Source organism: Molothrus ater, chromosome 20, assembly GCF_012460135.2.
Source record: "Molothrus ater isolate BHLD 08-10-18 breed brown headed cowbird chromosome 20, BPBGC_Mater_1.1, whole genome shotgun sequence".
NCBI lineage: Eukaryota > Metazoa > Chordata > Aves > Passeriformes > Icteridae > Molothrus > Molothrus ater.
The window spans coordinates 692,890-718,139 of NC_050497.2; the positions used below are offsets into that span (position 1 = coordinate 692,890).

Here is a 25,250-nt window from a genome sequence, read left to right on the forward strand (position 1 = left end):
TCAAGGTTAGAGCACTTTGGTGGAGATCTCAAAAAGACACATCTGCACCAACTCCAACAAGACACAAAAGACCTCAAGTTTTGGCACTGACAGTTTCTCCCAGTAGCATGTTCCTGTTTTAAACATTTTACATTAATATATTTCCTTTAACTGTTTTTCATTCTGAAAATGAATGAGTTCTGCCTGAACCTGGTACCAAAATTGCAGGAGACGGTAAATCAAATGTCTTCCAGTTCTCAAGATCTGTGGTTACATTTCAAAACCATATAAACCACAAGGCTTATATTTTTGAGCTAGAAAAGTGTCTTTGAGGAAAACCATAAACTACTTTCTGTTCATTCTCTCCATTTCCTTTGTGCATCCATCACTCAAACCCTTCTGTGATCACAACAAAAGCAGTGCCTGGGGGCTGCTGAGGTAAGCACTGGATTTGCTGGTGAGGTTTTCAGTGGTGTCCTTGCAAAATTCTGCTGCATTATTCACCAGTGCAGCTGAAACTGAGGAAAGGATGACATCCAACCCCAGAGGAGGAAATTTCCCAAGGAAAAAACCTCCTGACACTTTCTCTTTGTGCCCAAAGCCATTAAATGCCTTGTGGCCCAAGACCTGGAAGAATTACAGTCAGCAGAAGACACTGAATGAAAAAAAGCAACCCCAAAGAAGGTGGAAAAAATGACTGAAATGCAGGGTCACAGCCCTCAAACTGTCACAGCTGAAAGCCATGGACAGGAAAAGTCAAGAACAAAATGTTAATTATGAATTACAAATTTATGGAATCACAAAATGTCCTGAGCTGAGAGGGACCCACAGGGATCACCCAGTGCCACCCCTGTCCCTGCCCAGCAGCCCCAGCCTGGGCATCCCTGGCAGCGCTGCCCAAAGGCTCCTGGAGCTCTGGCAGCCTCGGGGCCGTGCCCATTCCCTGGGGAGCCTGGGCAGTGCCAGCACCCTCTGGGGGAAGAGCCTTGCCCTGAGCTCCAGCCTGAGCTGCCCTGGCCCAGCCCCAGCCGTGCCCTGGCTCCTGTCCCTGGCCCAGAGCAGACATTGGTGCTGTCCCTCTGCTGCCCTACAATGGTTATGTTTTCTAAAGGCGGCCAGCTTGTCCCCCATCCTGCAAGTTAACTGAATTTTAATAAATGTTTAATGGAATATCCAACCCACCCAGTAGACAACCAGTGAATTTTTACTATTACTTATTGTTTTGTGTGCCGTCTGCCCCAATAAATCCCTGGAATCTGTTATCAGTGAAAACTCTTGCTTATGTCAACATGTCTTTGAGATGTAGTTCTGAAAGGAAAACTAAAATTCAAGGTATTTCCATGACCCCCTTAGGGCAGGTGGCTCATTTGGACTTAAAAGCTCCAATACCTCAATGAAGACAATGTAAAAACTGGGGGTTTGGGTGAACAGAGCCATTCACCCTCTCCTGTCCCAGCAGCATGAGGGGCACACCCACTCTGGGTCATTTAAATTGCAGCTGAGGACAAACAAATTGTGTGTTATGTGTGAATTAATCAAAGTCTCTTATCCAAACCTAGTTTGTCTCAATTTTGTTCAGAAAGGGCTGCAGCTCACAGTAAGTGTGTGCTGGTTTTGCAGAAGAACAGGCACAGAAATAATATCACTTACATGGAGCAAAAATGAATGGATACATTTTCTAGTGCCTAAATTTGAACTGCTGAGGATAAGCTGATCAAATTAAAAAGGTACAAAATTCCTCTATAGAAACCCACAGATTGTGACACCTTCCAGGTGTTCATTCTGTGCCCCCTTTAATGAGCACATGTAACATAAATAAACCTTTCAGTTTATTAGTGTGAGTCAGCACTTGGTGATTGATCCCAATCCCCACTGACTGCAGCGATGAGTCCCCCATAAGGACTGCAAGCAGCCAGAGGTGCTCCCCTGCAGTGCTCAGGTAGCAGGGACAGGGAATGCTGCCAGCACAGGCTGCTCCACTTCCACCACTGAATCCAACCGAGCCAAATTTACAAGAGGATCAGATGTCACAAAACTATTTCATTTCAGAAACAATATATTGCTCTGCTTTAGCACCATTTCCAGAGCTCCAAGACTCTCTTCCCATCCCAGCAACCCATTCCTTCACTGTGCCTCCCACAAAAGGCAGATATGATGAGAATGGCTAACTGTGCATTTACTGAACTCCTGCAGCAAGGAAATGAAGCAAGAAGATGCAGAGAGTCCTTCATTATTTGGCCTGTCTGGCTCACTGCAGCCTTGGCTCAGTGTCCAGTTTGAGCTGCCGTTTGCTGATCCACAGAGCTTTGAACTCAGCTGCACCAAACCCTTCCCATCTCGGGAGGGAAGGAACCACACCAGCGACCACAGTCCTGAGCTCCTCACACCACACACCTCCCCTGCAATTTTAACATTAAAGACAGAGCCTTTGGGGAGGTCTGGGAGTCCAGGTTCACCAAGGGAAAGAAAGACTTTTCTTACTGTTTCTTCAGCTCTTCATCCACACATCTGGATCCCCCTTCTGCACTAATGCAATCAGTGGGAGGATCTACATCAAACAGGAGGGGAAAATATCCCAAAATGCTCTGAGTTCCTCACTTGCAATCACCTGACTTTGAACATCAGCTCATTCTGTCACCAGAAACCTTGTATAAGATGAATGGTTCCACATTTCTTCATTCATCAGCCAGCTGTGACTGCTCTGTTTCTCCAGCCCTGTGAAGACAGCCACCTCCTGCTCGCCTGCCCCTGTGGCCTTTCCACAGCAGATGAAGATTCCCACAGCTGGGATTGGCTCTGAAATAAAGAGGTCGCATCACCTAACACACTGCCACAAGCTGGCCCAGGCATCCCTGGGAACTGCAGAACCAGTTTATGTTTTGTTCACAGGCCAGATGGAAAAGTCAGCTCAGAGTGATTACTCCAGCCCAGTTCTCTGCCTGTACTGAGAGCAGGGGCAAAGCTTTATTCCAATCCAACTGAGATGGCTGTTTCACTCAGCAGGAAATATTTTGCTTCACTTTAGGGAGGAGGTCCGTATCTAGAGGCTTATCTTTTTTGTGGCTCTTTATCATCTTCCAGACAGACTTGGTTTAACAGAAACTTCGAACTCGGTGATGCACCTTGCAAGGTACAGGCCAGCAACTCCTCCACAAGACTCTGGTTTGGAACTACTCTGTTAATGTGCCAACATGCAGTCATGTGTCACAGAATTAGTCCTACTGAATGTGTGTTCTCTAATACCCCTGCATAAGCTTACACCAAGCACACAACCACAGAATGGCTGGGGCTGCATCTGGCTCTGCAGGCAATACTCACCTCATGTTCCTCACTTGGTTCTTCTAGACAAAAGCCAGAATTCCTCAGGTGCCATTAGCTGAGCCCACACTTTCCTGGGATCACTCTGTGAAGCCATACCTTGTCTGTGCTGCTGACTACATCATTATTGAAAAGGCAGAATTAGGAGCTCAAACAGAAATATGGGGGAGAATGAGGTGCACAGGCAGAACATGGAGAAACTGCCCTGCTGGAGAGGGAAAAGGGAAATGAACAGTATATTGAAAGCAAGAGAAGTTTTCCTAGAAAAGAAGCCAGCCTTTCTCAATGGCAACAAAAATCATTCTCTAAGTAAGGGCAAGTGAGATCCTTTCCATTCTGAGAAATTTGAGTTATGAAAACATAATAGGAACCTCAGCATTTGGCTGATACATGCTCGATTTCTAAGTGAGTCAGAAGTTCACATTCTTCTACTGCAGCGTCCCAACTGAAAACAATCCCCACACTTCAAGCACAAGAATAATAAAGCACACATATGCTTCTTATAAAACAATCCTTACAAATAACCATGCCTTTTGTTTTCCTAATGGCTAAAATTCATCATTTCCCCCCCAAAAAGCTCAGATCAAACAAAGTGCACTCTCATTAAAAGAGAAGGCTCGCTTGGCTGAGCACAACAGGCAGTGACATTGCCCTCTTATTTTCTTAGTGCTTTTTGTCAATGGAGAGCCTGGAGAGCTGCTCCCCAGGCTCTGTGGGGCAGGGCAGGCTCAGCACAGCCCCACCCCTGTGCGCAAACAGGGGCTTTCCTCCCCCTCTCCCCACATCAGCCCCAAGAGCATCCACATTCCTCTCCCTCCCAGAGTGTACAGACACGTGAGAACAGCAACAACAGCACGGAATCCCAGACTGGTCTGGGCTGGAAGGGACATTACAGCCCATCCCATCCCACCCCTGCCATGGCAGGGACACCTCCCACTGTCCCAGGCTGCTCCCAGCCCTGCCCAGCCTGGCCTTGGGCACTGCCAGGGATCCAGGGGCAGCCCCAGCTGCTCTGGGCACCCTGTGCCAGGGCCTGCCCACCCTGCCAGGGAACAATTCCTAATTCCCAATATCCCATCCAGCCCTGCCCTCTGGCAGTGGGAGCCATTCCCTGGGTCCTGTCCCTCCATCCCTTGTCCCCAGTCCCTCTCCAGCTCTCCTGGGGCCCCTTCAGGCCCTGCAAGGGGCTCTGAGCTCTCCCTGGAGCTTCTCCTGTCCAGGTGAGCACCCCCAGCTCTCCCAGCCTGGCTCCAGAGCAGAGGGGCTCCAGCCCTGGAGCAGCTCCAAGGCCTCCTCTGGACTCTGCCCAGCAGCTCCACATCCTCCCTGTGCTGGGATGCAGGGCTGGGGCAGCTCTGCAGGTGGGGTCTCACCTGAGCAGGGCAGAGGGGCAGAATCCCCTCCCTTACAACACCTGGGTGGCACACCCAGCACGGGAGCAGAGGGTGCCCTTCAGAGCTAGGGCCAACTCAACAAATAAAAATGAAACCTCACCAAGGAGTCACCCAGCTCTGGGACATCCTTGCAGTGCCTGCGATGACCCAGCCTGGGCAGCAGAAACTTCCCTTGCCCAGAAGTGAAGGAGCTGTCCCACACTGTCACCCCAAACAAGGTGTGACATCACCCCAGACAAACAGAGGTTATCTGGGGATGCTTTCAGTGCATGGCTGGACAAGAAGTGCAGCAATCTGTACAGAAATAGCAATTCTAAAAATAACACCAAGAGGTTCCTTTCTAGGCAGTTAATGAAATCCAACTTCATAAAAATGGAACAATCATAAACCTTGTGCAGGTAGTTGTCAATACTCTCACATGGCTTCCTCTTCTGTCAGAGGGGCTCTAACCTCAGTGTCAAGGGCTCTGCAGCACCAGGATGTCAATCCCTGGCACAGGACAGTGGGGACACTCATGGGAGGGGAGCACAACACTGCAGTCCCTCATTCCCTTCCCATTTTACACCTCTCCCTCCACCCCCACGGCCAGGCACAGCCAGAGGGGTGGCTCAAGGCCCTGAGCTGGGTGGATCCCCATCCTGACCAAACCAGGGTTTGTACTCCTTTGTTCAAAGCTGTTTAAACAAAACTCACAATTTCATCTTACAGTTTTTCTTTTCCTTCAGAAATTCAGCCAGGCAACCCTTACTTCCTTTAGGCACCAGCTCCATGCATTTTTCCAGTGATGAAGAGAAGTAGGTTTTGTTCCCAGAAACCAACTCGTTGTTGAGGGAAGGGTGAGGATCGAGTCACCACGTTCCCAGAAGGAGGACAACAATCAGTGCCCTGGAATGAGCCCTTCCTCACATCCCACTGTCCTGCCAACCTCCTCAGGCCAGGAGCAGGAGGATCTGGCACAGCCAGTTAATGCCCTTGCACTGAGTTAATGACACTTTCATAGAAATGGAAATTCACTTTAAAAACACCTAAAACAGCACTCCAGAAAACTAACAATTTCTTCTTTCAAACTTATCAACCCTGCAAAGGGGAAGAAAACTGATATTGTCCAGGATAAAAGGGGAAACTTCTTAATTATGTAAGAGACTGAGACTGCCAGGAACAGCAGCAGCCCCAGAGGACTCAAGCACAGGATGGGAAAGAATCATCAGATCCAGAGTACTATCATAGAGCTAAAATTATATCTATTTTTTTGCCTCCAGATTCTCTGGAAATCCCCAAGTTCTAAACCTAACAAACTTTAACTGTGTGTCCTAAGTAGTTTTATTTGAAAAAACCCACCTGGTAATTCTAAAAAGCTGTAGTACATATTTTGAAGCCATCCAACTTTCTTTTGAGAACAGTAACAATAGTTTGATTCTTGTATAAAAGACATTCCCAGCTTTTCTTCAGCCAGTTCCTCCCCTGAGCACATTTCAGCAGCAGCACATTGCTGAATGGGGCAGGGCCTCTCCCAGGTCACTGGGTACAGGAGCCAGGCCCTGGGCACAGCCAGGAGTGCTGGGCAGTAGAGGAGTCACCAGCCTTGCAAGTGTTCAAAAAGGGTGGAGATGTGGCACCTGGGGACATGGTGACATGTTTACTTGGGTAAACAAAGTGGAGGAGACCCATCTGTCCAGGCTGAACCAAGCCCTCCAGAGGCAGAGGGAAATTGCTGCTTTGCTTATGTTGAATAAAACAATGGTTAAACCCCTAAGTTAAAAGAATTTCTCCTTCTTCCTCTGACTAATTAGATCTCAGAGTGGTAGATAAAAACTCCATCTCTGGTAGAATCTCACACTAGTTTGTTGGAAGGGCCCTTAAAGATCATCTCATTCCAACTCCCCTGCCATGGGAAGGGACACCTGCCACTAGACCAGCACTGACACTCAGCATTTTCAGAACCTTCAAACAATGCATTCTTCATCCATATTTCTGCTGCAGCTTTTGACAATCCCACCCTGAGGTTCCAGGAACAGTTCCAATCGCTCCCAAATCCCAAATCTGCTCTCTCCACACACAGAGCTCTCCAGCTGAACCTGCAGTGATTGCAAAACAGCTTTTCCCAAGGCTGGCTCAAGCCACTTGTCCAGGACACGCTGCAGATGCTGCCCAAGGCTCAGGCAGAACCTTGCCAGTCCCTCACCCCACAGTCCCACTGACTGCAGAGCTGCCTCCGAGCCCTTCCACTGCTCCTAGCACCAAATCCATGGCCAAGTAAAAGATCTCACTGCTACTTAAAACCAAAGTTGTGATGGCTGTTCCTTCCAAAATTTATAGCTGCACCTCCTAGATAAATTAAAACCCCCTATTTCTGAGAGGTCCTGCACGTTAAAATCATAGCTCTGGGGAGGCTAAGTGGAAAAGCCAGGATACCTGTCAGCTCAGCACCAATGTGTTTGAAGGGATTTGGTGGTTTCCATGGTGATGGGGAGGGTAAGGGGCTGCCTGGTTCCAGCTCTGACTGACGCACATCTCAAACAATTGCTCTCTTCCTGTTCGTATGGCACAAGAAAAACAGGATGCTGAGAGGTGTTTATCTGAGAGAGCGAGATAAGCAAGCGCAATGAGAGTTCTCCAAGTATAGGAGTTCACCAATGAGATGTTATAGACTTTCTGTGGAAAAAAACCCCCCACTGCTGCCGTGCTGAACGTGATTAAATTATGCATGGAAAAGTCCTTTCCCTTGGAAGGCGCAGGAACCGTGCAGAGCTGGTCTATGAGCCCTGAATACCAATGGAAAGTCTCTTTAGTGCGTGGTACCGCGTTACAGCGCTGAATGAAAGCAGAGAGCCAGCTCAGTGTGTGATATCTGCCACCCCAAGCCCTGCCTGGGCCCTGCTGGGGGGGTGGGTACAGAGGGTGGGGGGCTGCCACAGCCCTGGGGCTGCACACAGAGCTCAGGCTGCTCTCAAGGGCCCTGTGCCCATGAGCACCAGTTCACAGGCACTTCTTCAGGCCTCCCACCCAACCTGAGGCACTTTGCAGCATTTTAAATGTCCCTCAGTGCCCGAGAGGGAATCTGCCCCCTTCTTATCCCAGCTTCATCAGTGAGAGAACCTGCAAATCCCACAGTCAATAATTACCTGCTCTCTAATCACCACGAGCTGGTTACAGCCCAGCAGCACTCTGGGGTTTAAAGCTGAAAATCTCACATCCAAAAAGCACAGCAGCATTGTCATGGGGTGGTTCTGGAGCAGGGAAAGGCACCTTCACACCCCTGTCACACGTGGGACATGCAATACCCCTGTCCAGAGGCTGGGCAAAGCCATGGCACGAAACCAGGGCCTGGCTGGACACACTGGAACTGACCTGGGGCCACAGTGGCTTTAATGCATCTCTCCTGCTGATTTACAGAATCCCAGAACCTCCTGAGCTGGAAGTGACTCACAAGGACCAGGCAGTCCAACCCCAATTCCAGCTGTACCCATCCCATCCATGTGGCCACCAAAACTATCCCATCATAGCCAGGAATTGTTACAGCTTGGCTTTCTAAGAACAGGCCTGGTTCCCAAAACCCTGTAAGACACAACAGCTGAGCTTTGCCACCTGTGCCATCCACACTGGAGGACACAGGGCAGGGCAGATTGCATGAGAAAGTGGATTTCTGCTTTATGTAAATTTTGTTTTCTCAGTCATTGCACATATTTAAGACAGTATCAAAGGAACAAAATGGGAACCCAGTCATTGTCTCTGGCTTGGCTGGCTTACAGATCAACTCTCAGCCTTTAATTCTAGGAAGTGAGTGACCACGGAGCCTCCTGACAGCCAAGGGCCCCCCTTTTTCCATCTGACTTGCTGTTTGTCTTGGAAGTAGCCAGGTTAAGGCTGTCCCATTCAGCCTGCAGCGGAATGTGGGGCAGATGGAAAGAGGGAAAGACAGACAGAGAGACACTGCAAAGGCTGAGACAAAGCCTAGTGGTTGGATGAAAGAGCGTGGAACGAAGGCAGGGCCCAGCCAAGCCAAACAAAGTTTTCCTTGAGTGATTACATCTGCTGGAAGAGTCCCCAGATTGCACTCTCCTTGCTGAGAAATTCTTTTAATTGTGTCTAGGACATTTTAAAAATCCCAAGAAAAGCTCCTCTGTAATTGTTGGAGCTCTGAACTGTGTGAACTTTTGTCGTGCTGAATCGCTGCAAACCTCTGCCACTGAAGCAGGGCTTTGCTGAGGGAGAGCCCTGGGGAGGGAAAACTGGTCATAAATCTCCATTTCTTTTTTCCCAAGGAAAAACAAACAATTTAGACAAATTCTTCTCCCTCCCAATGTCTGTATAGCTCAGTGCAAAGTGCATCCAGCAGAAAATGAAAAGAGATCCGTTCTCAGATTAGCCAAAATTAAGTAAGGTTAAAGGAGCGATGTGTAGAGCCAAAGCCTACAGCTCTGTGAAATGGGCACCTCCCAGGGGGCAGCAGGGATGGTGGACCTTCCACAGCCACCAGAGCCACTCAGTGCTGGCTGAGGAACGAGGGGAGCAGTGGGGCAGGAGTGCATGGCCAGCACCTGCACCACACAGCACCACAAGGTGCCATGGGCAAGTCCTGGCAGATATGAAAATCAAAACTTGTGGGCCAGAAAGACAGAGAAATATTAAATAATCTTCAGGAGCTGTGATCTTGCCTTCATCAGACACACTTCAGGTGTTACCTGAATGCCACTGCTCTGGGCTTTTCGTCACAGGTCCAAATCCCTTGTCTGTGGCAAACCTCCCTCATCTTCAGGCTTGTTTTCACAGCATTAATTTCCCTCCACCCCTCACTGTGATAACCAGAAATGCCAGAGAGTTGACAGGCTCCAAGCACCTCATTTTTCTCCTTCAGAACCAACACATCTGCCTGCATGCTCAGGTCACTGAGTATTTGTGTTTGCCACATGTGAGGGACAGTCACTGGAAGCCACTCCAAAGGCAAGGCTCAGTGTCAAAGATAAAAAGAACAAGGTGGGTGAGCTGCCTCCTCTGGCCATAGACTGACAGCCACGTGCCACAGGGTGGGGTACCCTGGTAAGGAGGGAACACCAACACGTTTGTGCCCCTAAAACAGCCACCCAAAGGTGGGCTTGGCATCTGCACGTTTCCTCAAGCACTCTGAATAAATACCTGCCTGTATCACACCACCTGCCTGGTCCCAAGACATTCTACTTAGGACATGAGCTGTCCAAAAGCAAAGTGACTAATTCTCATTAGAATCACAGAATATCCCCTGAGCTGGGAGGGACCCACAGGGATCCCCCAGCCCAGCCCCTGTCCCTGCCCAGACCCCCCAGCAACCCCAGCCTGGGCATCCCTGGCAGCGCTGCCCAAAGGCTCCTGGAGCTCTGGCAGCCTCGGGGCCGTGCCCATTCCCTGGGGAGCCTGGGCAGTGCCAGCACCCTCTGGGGGAAGAACCTTGCCCTGAGCTCCAGCCTGAGCTGCCCTGGCCCAGCCCCAGCTGTGCCCTGGCTCCTGTCCCTGTCCCAGAGCAGAGACCAGAGCTGCCCCTCTGCTTCACCTCCACAGAAAATGAACTTGGCCAAAACACAGATCTGCTCTTGCCGGGACAGAGAATTGACCCAAGTCAGGGAAGGCTCCAAGGTACCAGCACAGGAGCAAAGAGGTGACCTGTGCCAGGACTGGGTGCAAGGGCATGAGAGAGAAGGGCAGGAGCAAGACCTTTCTCTTGCAGCTGTGATTCAGCTGTTTGATCAGTCAGCACTTCCACTTGCTCCATTCTGCCAGAACACACACCTTTCCTTATCATCCAGAACTCACAGTACTGACTGCACACCAGGTAGTCACACCTATCCTTCAGTGACCTGAAGGTTTTATGTGCTCTGCCATGCAGAAGACAAGACTCCAGCTGAAGGCAAACTCACACACCAGCCCCGGGACAGGATTTCTCAGCTTGCTGCTCATGGGGGGGCTGTGAGCTGGTCAGCACCCTGAGCCCCTGGAGCAGAGTCACCAGCACTGCCAAAGGATGTCAGTGCACAGGTTCATGTCAGCATCATCCAGATTTGTTTTTTAAACAGTATGCCTGATAGAAACTTTAAAACTGTATTTGTAATTTTAGAACAGAATTTATCCTTATGATAGGCAGCCTTTCCAGGCAGAACTACCTCCTCTGCTCCCAGATTCTGCATTTCAGAAAGCAGAGCACAGCTAGGATCATGCCATGTGGAAAGAACAGCTCAGTGTCTGTTGAACACCTCAACAAGGCTGAAGGAAGCCTCAATGGAGAGAAACACCAGACGTGGCTGAGGGAAAGGGGACAGTCAGACCAGGTGGAAGCTCAAAGACACAGAGCCTGATCAGGGCCTGTGAGCAAAGGGACCAGTGTCTCTCAAGGCCCCAGGTACAGGGAACAGTTTGAGGGCCAAGGAGCACCATCTGAGAACATCCACTGCAATAATCCCAGTCCTCAAAACTATGGAGGGTTCCCTGAAAACCCCCAGTTTGCTGGGGAGGAGGCTGGGATTTTGTTTTATGCTTATTTGCCTCTTGTTTCTGTCCCAGTAGATAATGTTCATTTCCACTAACTGTTGACCAAAGTGGAAAAGAAGGATTTAACAATAAAGTGCAAGAGTCCATCACAAGTTATGGCAACCCATGTGCTCTTATGAAACAATAACACACCAACATAAAATAAATCAGTGCCTTTTAATTTAACAATGTAAATTGCCCTCCCACCTGCTGTGACTCTCCATAAGGAGAAAAAGCTGGCAGTGTATTTACCAAGCTGTCTATCCCAGTCCCATTCTGCACTGGCCTCCTGCCCTGGGGTTAGACTGTAGGACTCTGTCATCTCTTGCACTCGTATGACCTAAGAAAGGGAATGTGGCCTTTTTCCCACAAGCCCAGAGTGAGAACATCATAAAAGCTGAACTTTAGCCCCCTTTTTGGGCAGGCAGCACAATAGCAAGGAGGATGCTGTTACTCCCCAGAGGCTCTGCTGCTGAAAAACATCACCAAGCTCAAGTAAAAGGTCAGTAGTTAGGATTGCATCTCTTGTTTTCTTCAGTTTTCCTCCTCCGTCAAAGGCAGTTCAACATTCTTTGCACACCCCCCTCCCTCCTTCTGAGAAATGCAGGAAGGAAGTGCTTGCAAAATAGTTTAATTTAAAAGAAGGCACAATCACACACAGCAAACCCTGGTGCAGGCTCTGAGCAGGACATGTCCACTGCTCCCCGTTCCCACTGCAGCACAAACGAGTCCCTCCCTGCTCACACACCCGGCAGGGCTGTGCTCCTGCACCTGGGCTGCAGAGCTGTGGTTATGTGCTGCAGGCAGCCCCTGCTCCCCCAGAGCACACAGCACATCTGCCCAGGAGCCAGGGCTGCCCTGCAGCCTCCCAGGGCACTGCATGGTACCAGGCACCGAGTGGTCCTGGGCTGCAGGACAGAGTCACCTCCTGTCTCTCTCATAACTAGTGCTTGTTGGATTTCACAGGACGTTCTTCCACCAAGGCTTGTTACCTGAACCTTTCTAGGGTTTGGGAAGGTATTTGGGACAGTTGGATTTAACTTGACCCTTTTCTTGACTAGATTTATGTGAAAGAACCAGAGTGGGTGGAAGCAGCTGTTATACTCCATGCCTTTTTGCAAAGAGGAATGTAGAGACCAGCAGGCAATTCCTGGAAAACTCCTTCATTATCTATCAGTTTCTGCTGTATGACCACATATCCAATCTAAACATCATTCTTCCCAGGCACACTGTTTTTGTATCCCTGGGCAAACAGCACTTACTATCACAAGCCTATTCCTTTGTCTTTTCCAAGACTCTGGTAGTCCCAAGACTTCCCTTGAGCCATGAACCACAAGAGCCCCATGTCAGGACAGGCTGGCAGTCCCTGCCTGTTCTCCCTTCTTTGAGAATTCCCAGTCCTTCCAGCCCAGTGTCCTGACACAACCCCCTCAGTGCCTGTTTCAGGGTGCCACGTTCCCCTCACTGCTCGTGGGTTCATCTCCAGCTGGCATCCTTGGACTTCATGGGACACTGCCAACAAACCAGTCCTGTCTCTTCTTTAACCCGTTGCTGTCACAGGGCATCATTAGGTTAATGAAATAACAACGAGATCAATGCATGAAGGACCTGAGCAGAATCACACCCAGGACCACTTGAGTGGTGCCTCCTTCCAAACAGGATGCCCAGGACAACCAAACACAAAATCAGTTATTTTCTAGAAGGACATTTCAAAATGCTGCATGCAGTTAACGTGAGCACTTTGCTGTGTACAGTCACACAGCTTCACAAAGGGGAAGATTAATGCTCTCCCAAACAGGGAAATGAGAGTACCCAATGCCACCAGCTGGGCACTGGGGGGCTGCAGCAGGACCTGAAACCAGGCTGCTGAGTCTGTCTTTTTTTATTTTAAATTGACAGCTTCAACTTCCAGCATCTACACCCAGCACTGAGCATGGGGAAACATGCTGTTCTCCAGCTCTAGGCCAGATGGGTAAATTTTTTGGGTTAATGTTTTCATAACCATGCAGCCAGGGCTGCTGTTTATTATCCATCCCATCCCCAGGAACTTCTTACCTTCTTTACTTTTTCGCTTGCTGTTGCTTATGTGCATTTCTGATAGATATAAAAATAACTGCTAGCACTGCAGAAATACCTTCAGCTTTAAAATAAGGGTTCCATAATCCTGTATTCTTTATAGACCTTAAATAAAAAATTATTTCTGTCCTGCAGAGTGTTGTAGAGGCATTTAAGGAGATTACTGCCCACACCATGCCTGCTGCAAGCCCAGACAAAGGACAATAAAGTGAAACAGAGGAGAAGGAATGAAAGAAACCCCAGAAAGGCACATTTGGCTGGCAGAGGAGGTGCTTCTGCAGGTAGTCAGCACAGAGCCTGACCACTCCTTCAGTGAAAAAAAATTTTCTAATATCTAATCTGAACCTCCCCTGTTGCAACTAAGGTAGTTTCCTTCTGGCCTGTCCCCTGGCACAGGGCAAAAGAGACCAAACCACCACCTCACTAAAAACTCCCTTCAGGTACTTGTAGGGAGAAATTCCTAGCTCAAGGTTTGTGAGGATACTAAAGCCATACTGAAAAATATAAATCCAAAGAGTTGGTTTAAGGAATGGTTAAAAACGGGTTACAGAGCAGATAGATCTGAAAATATGACCCAAATATTGTAATGCAGCATTTAAACAAAAGCAGCGATACAGAGAAAAAAGATCCCAATTCACTTCTGAGCCTCTTCTTGGAGAGAACCCTACTCAAAGGTGATCCAGTCAAAGGTGAGGCCCACACCTGACTTGGTTCCTCCTTCCTTAAGGCATCACAGATGGCTTTGCCTCAGCACTGCCCTGAAGAGCTCACAGAAAGCTCTGCCTCATCCCAGCACCCACAGTGACCCACACATCACCTGGGCTGCTCTGCACCCCAGAGCATCCCCGGCACCTCCTTGGCCCCAGGCCCCACCACCTGCCAGCACAGCAGCTCCTCAGCAAACATCAGCCCTTTGCCTCCCTTCCTCCCTTTCTCATTTGTTGAGATGCTTCTTTGAAGGGGAACTTTGATTATTAAGATACTTAATGATAAAGGGAAGGGCAGCCAATGTGCAGTGCCTGCTGCCAGGCCCAGCCCCAGAGGAGCTGGCTGGTGCTGGGCTGCAGGGCTGTGTCCCCAGGCTGTGCCCCCAGGCCCTGTCCCCACTCTCTCTCCCCAGGCCCTGCTCCCACTCTCTCTCCCCAGGCTGTGCCCCCAGTCTTTCTCCCCAGTCTCTCTCCCCAGCCCCTGTCCCCAGGCCCTGTTCCCGGTGTTTATCCCGCGGTGTTTTCCCCTCGTTAGCAATTGTTTGGCGGCTGCTGATGGATGGTGCTGAGGGCTGTGTCTGGAAACGCTCCCCAGCCCTCAGGAAGCTCAGGGGGCCTTTGCCAGTACTTCCTTCCTGCATATAAGGGGACGACAGAATGGGAAAAACCTTGGCTGTCTCTCGCCCTGAGAAAAGGTCTCCCCTTCCAGCTGGATTACAGTAACAGTATTTTAATCTTTCACAAGATTATAATATCCTTCCTCTCTAAGTATAGCTCCAGTGGCAGCTCAGAGAATGAAATGAACCAACAATGTAAAACTCAATAGGTGGTGCTGGAAGCTGAACAAATGGAGGTCCAGATTGGAAGATCCCTATCCTCAGTCAGGATGTAAATCACCAGTGATCACACCTGTCTAACTCAGGACTTGACTCCAAGAGCAATCAGGACTAAGCACTTCAGCAGGAGGTGTAAAATGTACATGAGTGATACATGGAAAATTAGTCCCTCCTGTGCCTGTTTTAGAGAGTGGATCTAAACTCAAACCACAACATTTATTACACCTACAAAAAAGAAGGCTGCAATGAGCAATCTGAATATTCTGACCAGACATTTCTCACAAGCACCCAGGATGTGTTATAGAGACTTGAATGTCTTTTTCCCCAAACCCAGCCTCTAGGTTCTTCTGTGGATGATTCATGAATCTCCATGATATCCTGATGTGTCATCATCACCTGTTCACAGTAATAAAATATGTGCTGACTATTAGAGAATAGGTATTTCATGCTACCACAGGAATTTTCCTAAATTTTCTATTTTTGAGCCCCAGATTCAAACCCATGAAAATGGCAAGGGTGTTAGTGTAGGCAGATGATCAGAACCCCAAATTGCTCTGCCCCAGCCATGTGGCCTGGGACAGCCAGAGCAGGGGACATGGGTGGTGGCTCTGAGGATCCCTCTCCTGCAGGCCCAGCAAGGGGAGATCCCAGCAATCCCCTCATTTGTCTGGGCAAATTTGCCCAAGCCAGTCTGTAAAAGCAAGGAAGAAATTCTCAGGACTCAACAACAAAAGAAAACTCCCCCAACCTGTGAGCAGACAGCTCTCCTAACAGCCTCTATTTCTGACAAAGGCCTCAGACAAAAAGACTTCACCCATGAACAAAGGTTGGGGAACAATGGGAACTGTCAAAAAATAGCCCTCACGTCAGAGCTAAGAATGCCCCTTGACACTTCCAAAAAAGCCCAGGCTGAGCAGAGCCTGGGAGGCTGCAGGCACAGCCCCTGGCATCCGCCTCTCCCAGCACAAACTGCCAGCAGCACTCCGTGAGGCTGAGCTCCCACAGCCAAAGTTGGGGATGGAAGAAGAGAGCAAATTATGGCAGGTCTGAGCCAGAAGTAACAAATTCCTGTCTATCCAAGCTCTCCAGCAGGGACCCTGACCCTCAGACTTGATGGGACATACCTGACAATGGTCTGTGCACATCTTCCCTTACTGCAAAGGGTAACCAATTACCAATGCAATTAATGAGAAAATTAAGTTATGGCAAATAGCAGAATGAATTGTCTAACACAGTAATAAAACCCCTGTGTTCTAAACTGGTGGAACTTCCAGAAAAAATTGCTAGAAAAATTTTCAACCTGGACTAGAATTCTAAGAATGCTGATATTCAGATGTGGACAGGAAACCTCAAAGATCCAATAATCTTTATGGCATGCAATTTGGCATTGATTCACATGTTTTGCTTTATTTGTGACTCAGCATTCTTCTCCAACAGCAGTAAGAAAATAAATGGAAAGCAAATAATGCTGAATGAAAACTCACCCGTGGGCTGATCACTTGAGTAACTGTCCTGATTCATCCTCCCAAAGGTGGCACCAGATCAGGATGCTGAGGCTGGAGGTCTAAACTCAGAGATGCAGCCCAAGCTCCTGTTTCTGGAAAGAAAATGTAGAGGGATTTTACTGTCAAACTGTAGGAACTTCACTCTGTGTGAGAAAGATAATATCTTGTGTGTGGTCTGTTGTCCTTGAATTTAGCAGGAGAGTGGAGAACCTACATGCATGTACAACATGGCATAGGAGCCATAGGACACGTGCCAGAAGATCAGAGAATGCAATGGGAAACTGAATTGAGTCAACCAAGAAGCCCTGGAAAGTGGCACCTGAGAGCCCATGGAAGGTAAAACAACATGGAGTTAAAAACACAGCTAGGTTCCTGGAATAAGCTGAGTTCCAGATTTGAACTGCACAAACAGGAGTTTGGCTCTTCACTTGTGTAGCCAAACAAAACTCCTGCACAGGATGAAGAGTTGGACTTGGTGATCCTGAGGTCCTTTCCAACTCAGCCGATTCTATGACTCTATGCAAACCCCAGACCTACCTTACCCCAATCTGGACTAACAGGCTATGTGAAAGTGTGTTTTTGCCACAGCTACACAGCTCCTCCTCTTTGTTTGCTTGCCCTTCCACTCATCATCACATCTTGACTGTGGTAGATTTGGGAACAGAACCCCTGTCTCCCAAATCCCAGTCCAGTGCCTTAACCACCACATCCTTCCTGCTGAATCACACTGCAGGATTGTTTACAAGGAAGGAAATTCCCCCTCAAGAGCACTCACTCTGAGTGTGCTGGTGGAACACAAATGCTTAGAAAAACACAAACAGAGAGGCAATAACAACAAGTGATTGAAGTCCCTGTGCTGGCTGGAGGCACAGCAGCACCTTGGGTTTGTTGTGGAGCAGTGGAAGCGAGGCCCTGGGGAGCAGGACACGACACAGAACAAGCAGTGCATCCAGATGGCTCCCAGGAACAGCCTCCTGCTCTCCACAGATGATCTGTGACTCTGGAAGTCTCTTCCCCATGTTTAACATGAGGCGTATGTCACTCAGGGCCATTCAAAAGGTTTGGATTCTCAACAGACAGTGGGAGGCTCACCTTTGGGAGCAAACCTGCCAGGTGCAAGCAGCTGTGGATATGATCCAGAGGGTCAGAATTAACCTCAACGTGTTGTGCAACCAAAGGGCCTCACTTTCTTTAAAGTCTTTACCTCCAAACTAAAAAAAAAAAACCAAAAAAAAAAAAAACAACTACGCGGGGAAGATACCAAAAATGGAACAAATATGTTTTAGCCTAAACACACTTTGCCCCATTGGTCTCCTAGAAAACAAAAAGGGCTGTAATTCATCCATGATCTGTCAAAAAACACAAACCCACTGAAATGGCAGATTCATGGTCCAGGACTCTGAAGAATTTGGCTCTGCTCAGCAGTTGGGCAAAGGGGAAGAATTTCCCCATTCACAAGCAGTGGCTTTCAGGTTGTGTCCCACAGGACCCCACCACAGTAATCAACAAACACAGGCTTGGGCAGATGGCAGAGCGTGGACTGGATCTCAGGACACCCCCTTCAAATATCAATGTATGGGAATCCCAGCAGGACCTGAGGACTCCTGGGGGACAGGGAACCAAAGCTTCCCTCTCAGCAGCATGCTGGGGTCACACCCAAATCCAGAGCAGCTCAAACAAGCCCTAAGATGGGGCTTCTACTACAGTAGAAGTTTCTCACCAGAAGACCCTTTGAGGCACTTCAATTCCTTTGAACAGTAAAAAAAGTCACAGTTTCTCCTCAGGGCTTCTTTTGACCTTGACATGATCTGAAATCGCTCAAGCCTCACTTTTTAACATCATATGAGAATAATTCAGGAATTAACATTAAATGTAATTCCATTGTTCTCCATTCAAATGGCTATTCTCTCATTCCTTGTCTGCTATTTTTGGGGTCAGGATCCAGTTTGTAGCTTTTTCCATTAGGTCTAAATCAAGTGTGTCCAGAGAGAGAAGATAATTGCACATGCTCAGTCCTGCGGGATGAGGCAGTGATCAGTGTGCAGGGGTGGGTGATGGCCCACAAGAAGGCAATTGCTGACATGAGTGTCTCCTGCTTAGTTCAAACAATTCCCAGTATGGAAACCCAGCATGGAGCAGCCATAGGAAAAGGCCAAAGGAAAAGGCAAAGAGCTGCCAAGCTGCTTCTCCAAGGACTGCTGGCTTTTCTCCAGAGCAGGTGTAGTCACTGTCGAGCTCTTGATTTGTGATGTCGAGTTCATGGCTGGTGCCATGCAGGACTTGGTTTGTATTGCAGCCAGGAAAGATAAGGGTGCACACAGTCAGCCTGAAAACACTGAGCTGAGGCATGAAGGTGGATGGATGGATGGATGGATGGATGGATGGATGGATGGATGGATGGATGATGGATGGATGGATGATGGATGGATGGATGGATGGATGGATGGATGGATGGATGGATGGATGGAGGATGGATGGATGGATGATGGATGGATGATGGATGGATGGATGATGGATGGATGATGGATGGATGGATGATGGATGGATGGATGAATGGATGGATGAATGGATGGATGATGGATGGATGAATGGATGGATGGATGGATGGATGGATGGATGGATGGATGGATGGATGATGGATGGATGATGGATGGATGGATGGATGGATGGATGGATGGATGGATGGATGGATGATGGAGGGATGGATGGATGGATGGAGGATGGATGGATGGAGGATGGATGGATGGAGGATGGATGGGTGGATCGATGATAGATGGATGGATGGATGGATGGATGGATGGATGGATGGATGGATGATGGATGGATGGATGATGGATGGATGGATGGATGGATGGATGGATGGATGGATGGATGGATGATGGAGGGATGATGATGGATGGATGGATGGATCATTGGAATAAGATCCCAATATTACTGGGTGGAACATGCCTGGGCTCGTCTGACCCTTGCTGCTGGACCAGAGGCGGCAACTGAGGTGGCTTTCACCTCAGAGACACCTTTGGCTGGCTGGATGTTGTAGCTGGCACTTGGAACAAGTCCAGGCAAGCAGGAACTCAGTTTTACCTCTGGTGGAAAGGTTTTAGGCAATGGTGAAGGAGAAAAGGAGATGGATTCTGCCGGAGGGTTTAATCCAGAGCTTTATTCCAGGGTCACAGGTCTCTGAATCTTGTAACAGCTCCAACAGAATAGCGACCGCATGGTCCCAGTGTCCTTTTAAGCCCCGGGGACAGGGGGAGGGAAGGGGTTGGTATGCCACCAACCAGGTAGGAGCGGGGAAGGCTCAGGAGAGAAGTGGCACCTAGGTAGCCCAATGTCCCCAGGGCTGAGAATCATCTTTTGAACTTTTGCCAATCAGATGATGCCTTGCTGGAATGTAAAGATTGACGGACAGCACTTAGCAGGAGGCAAGGGGAGGGGAAGGGAGAAGGTATTGGCATACCTGGGAAAGGACTGGGATAGCTAAAACAGGATATTGCATCACACTGCAACAATGGATGGATGGATGGATGGATGGATGGATGGATGGATGGATGGATGATGGATGGATGATGGATGGATGGATGGATGGATGGATGGATGGATGGATGGATGGATGATAGATGGATGGATGGATGGATGGATGGATGGATGGATGGATGGATGGATGGAGGATGGATGGATGGATGATGGATGGATGATGGATGGATGGATGATGGATGGATGATGGATGGATGGATGATGGATGGATGGATGAATGGATGGATGAATGGATGGATGATGGATGGATGAATGGATGGATGGATGGATGGATGGATGGATGGATGGATGGATGATGGATGGATGATGGATGGATGGATGGATGGATGGATGGATGGATGGATGATGGAGGGATGGATGGATGGATGGAGGATGGATGGATGGAGGATGGATGGATGGAGGATGGATGGGTGGATCGATGATAGATGGATGGATGGATGGATGGATGGATGGATGGATGGATGGATGGATGGATGGATGATGGATGGATGGATGATGGATGGATGGATGGATGGATGGATGGATGGATGGATGGATGATGGAGGGATGATGATGGATGGATGGATGGATCATTGGAATAAGATCCCAATATTACTGGGTGGAACATGCCTGGGCTCGTCTGACCCTTGCTGCTGGACCAGAGGCGGCAACTGAGGTGGCTTTCACCTCAGAGACACCTTTGGCTGGCTGGATGTTGTAGCTGGCACTTGGAACAAGTCCAGGCAAGCAGGAACTCAGTTTTACCTCTGGTGGAAAGGTTTTAGGCAATGGTGAAGGAGAAAAGGAGATGGATTCTGCCGGAGGGTTTAATCCAGAGCTTTATTCCAGGGTCACAGGTCTCTGAATCTTGTAACAGCTCCAACAGAATAGCGACCGCATGGTCCCAGTGTCCTTTTAAGCCCCGGGGACAGGGGGAGGGAAGGGGTTGGTATGCCACCAACCAGGTAGGAGCGGGGAAGGCTCAGGAGAGAAGTGGCACCTAGGTAGCCCAATGTCCCCAGGGCTGAGAATCATCTTTTGAACTTTTGCCAATCAGATGATGCCTTGCTGGAATGTAAAGATTGACGGACAGCACTTAGCAGGAGGCAAGGGGAGGGGAAGGGAGAAGGTATTGGCATACCTGGGAAAGGACTGGGATAGCTAAAACAGGATATTGCATCACACTGCAACAATGGATGGATGGATGGATGGATGGATGGATGGATGGATGGATGGATGGATGGATGGATGATGGATGGATGATGGATGGATGGATGGATGGATGGATGGATGGATGGATGGATGGATGGATGATAGATGGATGGATGGATGGATGGATGGATGGATGGATGGATGGATGGATGGATGTTCTCAATATTTGGTGAAATCAGGAAGAGTACCAGTAAAACTCTTGCATTGGACTTCCGGAGGGCAGACTTTGGCCTGTTTAGGAGACTTATTCAGAGCGTCCCTTGGGAAGCAGTCCTAAAAAACAAAGGAGTTCAGGAAGGGTGGGCATACCTCAAAACAGAGATCTTGAGGGCACAGGAACAGACCATCCCTGTGTGCCGAAAGATCAGCCAACGGGGTAAACGTCCAGCCTGGTTGGGCAAGGAGGTTTTGGAGGAACTTAGGAATAAAAAGAGGATGTATCAGCATTGGAAGAAGGGACAGGTCTCTAAGGAAGTATTCAAGAAGGCTGCTAGAGCATGCAGAAAAAAAATTAGGAAGGCCAAAGCTCAATTTGAACTTAGAATGGCAACTTCTGTAAAGGATAATAAAAAATGTTTTTACAAATACATTAATGGTAGAAGGAAAGGTATGACCAGCCCTTGTTCTTTATTGGACAAAGGAGGGAACTTAGTATCTGAAGATGAGGAAAAGGCAGAAGTGCTTAATGCCTATTTTGCCTCAGTTTTTAGTGGGAAGATGACTTGCCCTCAAGACACCTGCCCACCTGGGCTGGTTGATGGTGACAGGGAGCAGAATGGTCCCCCCTTTATCCAAGAGGGGGCAGTCATTGAACTACTGAAATGCTTGGATACTCATAAATCTATGGGACCAGACGGAATCCACCCCAGGGTGATGAGAGAGCTGGCAAATGAACTTGCAAAGCCACTCTCCATCATTTACCAGCAGTCCTGGCTCACTGGCGAGGTTCCGGATGACTGGAAGCTGGCCAATGTGATACCCATTCACAAAAAGGGTTCAAAGGAAGATCCTGGTAATTATAGACCAGTCAGTCTGACCTCAGTACCTGGTAAAATAATGGAACAGTTTATATTAAGCGCCATCACGCAAAATTTACAGGATGGCCAGGGTATCAGACCCAGCCAGCATGGGTTTAGGAGGGGTAGGTCATGTTTAACCAACCTGGTCACCTTTTATGACCTGGTAACCCGCCTAGTCGATGCAGGTAAGGCTGTAGATGTTGTTTACTTGGATTTCAGCAAGGCCTTTGACACTGTCTCCCACAGCATACTCCTAGACAAGCTGGCAGCCCGTGGCTTGGACAGGAGCGCTCTGTGCTGGGTCAGGAACTGGCTGCATGGCCGGGCCCAGAGAGTGTTGGTGAATGGTGCTGCATCCAGCTGGCAGCCAGTCACCAGTGGTGTTCCTCAGGGTTCTGTGCTGGGGCCAGTTCTGTTTAATGTTTTTATTGATGACATGGATGAGGGTTTAGAGTCCTTTATTAGCAAATTTGCAGATGACACTAAGCTGGGAGCGTGTGTGGATCTGTTAGAGGGACGGAGGGCTTTGCGGAGGGACTTGGAACGGTTGGAGGGATGGGCAGAATCTAATGGGATGAAGTTCAATAAGTCCAAGTGCCGAGTCCTGCACTTTGGCCACAATAACCCCCTGCAACGATATAAGCTGGGGACAGTGTGGCTGGACAGTGCTCAGGAGGAAAGGGACCTGGGGGTGCTGGTTGACAATCGGCTGAACATGAGCCAGCAGTGTGCCCAGGTGGCCAAGAAGGCCAATGGCATCCTGGCCAGTATCATGAACGGTGTGGCCAGCAGGAGCAGGGAGGTCATTCTTCCCCTGTACTCAGCACTGGTGAGGCCACACCTTGAGTATTGCGTCCAATTCTGGGCCCCTCACTTTAGGAGGGACGTTGAGATGCTTGAGCGTGTCCAAAGGAGAGCAACGAGGCTGGTGAGGGGCTTGGAACACAAGCCATATGAAGAGCGACTGAGGGAGCTGGGGTTGTTCAGCCTGGAGAAAAGGAGACTCAGGGGTGACCTTATCACCCTCTTCAACTTCCTGAAGGGTAGCTGTGGTGAGCTGGGGGTCGGTCTCTTTCTCCGGGCAACAACCAACAGAACAAGAGGACACAGTCTCAAGCTGCGCCAAGAGAGATGCAAGCTAGAAATAAGGAGGAAGTATTTTACAGAAAGAGTAGTCAAATACTGGAATCATCTACCCAGGGAGGTCGTGGAGTCACCATCCCTCGAAGAGTTTAAAAAAAGACTGGATGTGGCACTTGGTGCCATGATCTAGTTGAGGTATTAGAACATGGGTTGGACTCGATGATCTTAAAGGTCTCTTCCAACCTAGAATTTCTGTGTGAATTCTGTGTATGATGGATGGATGGATGATGGATGGATGATGGATGGATGGAAGGATGGATGATGGATGGATGGATGGATGGATGGATGGATGGATGGATGGATGGATGGATGGATGGATGGATGGATGGATGAAAGGATGGATGGATGGATGGATGGATGGATGGATGGATGGATGGATGGATGGATGGATGGATGGATGGATGGATGGATGGATGGATGAAAGGATGGATAGATGAAAGGATGGATGGATGGATGGATGGATGGATGGATGAGGGATCGATGATGGACAGATGGATGGATGGACAGTGTCTGACACCTGCCCTGCTTGCAACTGCCCCAGGGGCAAAGCAACCCCCAGTTGGATGGAGACAGTGTGAACAGAACTCCCATTCTGCTTTCTCAGTAACAGCTGAGGCCACAGCCACTGCCAGACAGGGAACTGGGGGCCACTGGTTTCCTTCTGAATGATTTCAGTTCAAGCAAGGCCATTGCTGGGCTGGAGTGAACAAGGTGCTCCTGACCCATGCTGGGAAAAGCAGGAAGTCTCCCTCCTGACAGTCTGTTAACTTCCATGGGATCAGTTCTGGGTTGGTATCTCAAGTTCTGCCTGAGCTGGTGCTTCCCTTAATGCTCAAAAACATGGTGAAGTGACCATATAAAAAAATCTTACCTCTTCTCAGAAAACGTCCCCACAAAAAAAGAAGGTTTCTATTCTGCCTGGGTATGGGAAATATTTGAAAAGTGAAGTGAGAGTCACTTAAATCTTTAGAAACAAGAAAACAAACACTGCAAAGCAGTAATTATTTGTAGGTGTCTTCATATGGGGATTTTGAAGCCTATTTCACAATTTTACAAGCTTCCTTTTATTGCCTTGGTGTTACAGAACATACAGGCATACACAGCTTAAAAAGATATCACAGAATCCCCTGAGCTGGGAGGGACCCACCAGGATCCCCCAGCCCAGCCCTGTCCCTGCCCAGACCCCCCAGCAACCCCAGCCTGGGCATCCCTGGCAGCGCTGCCCAAAGGCTCCTGGAGCTCTGGCAGCCTCGGGGCCGTGCCCATTCCCTGGGCAGCCTGGGCAGTGCCAGCACCCTCTGGGGGAAGAACCTTGCCCTGAGCTCCAGCCTGAGCTGCCCTGGCCCAGCCCCAGCCGTTCCCTGGCTCCTGTCTCTGTCACAGAGCAGAGACTGGAGCTGCCCCTTGGAGGAAGCTGCACATTGCCCTGAAGTTTCCACTGTCATGGACCCCTCCCCAGAAAAAAACATGAGTTAGGAGATGGGAGAAGGAGCTGTAGTTCTAGGAGTGCCTGCAAAAGCATCCTTTGAAGATCATGGGTGCCTTTTCATTGGCTTTTACAGACTTTGGATTCTGTACTCAAACCCAGTTTAGCTTCAATTTAGCTCCCCTCAGCTACAAACCCAGCATTCATTCTTCACGAACTTCATACAAGCTTCATTCTTCATAATGTCACAGCTAAGCTACACCATTCAAAATCTCTGCTTAAATTCTGGCATCTCAGGCTGCAGTGTGTCACAAATGACCTGCCTCCCAAGCCCTTTCACAAGCTGTGTCTGTAGCATATGTTCTTTCAGAGTGGGCAGAAGTGATGAAGAGGCTGCAGCCTCTCTGCACCTCAGGTTGAAATGCAAATTGCAGTTCCACCTAATTTTACAGACTTCCCATTATCACATAAATCTTTAACTACTCAGAAGTGGAAACTTCACTTTGCTGTGATAAGGATATAGAAAAAAAACCACTGACACAAGCAAAAAATTAAAAAGAAAATTCAAACCAGGCAGTGTTCAACCAGTGCCTGCCATGACTCTGGGCCTGTGTGAAGAACCCC

The 25,250-nt window shown here is 48.9% G+C and overlaps 1 protein-coding gene across 1 annotated transcript in view; it reads right to left on the bottom strand.

Annotated features, from left to right (window-relative positions):
* Positions 1 to 25,250, bottom strand: part of EXD3 (exonuclease 3'-5' domain containing 3) — a 255,511-nt gene that overhangs the window by 179,699 nt on the left and 50,562 nt on the right. Inside the window, 1 exon segment of the mRNA XM_036393870.2 lies at positions 16,290 to 16,402. Within this exon segment, the coding sequence (XP_036249763.1) occupies positions 16,290 to 16,326 (37 nt within the window). The 5' untranslated portion in view covers positions 16,327 to 16,402.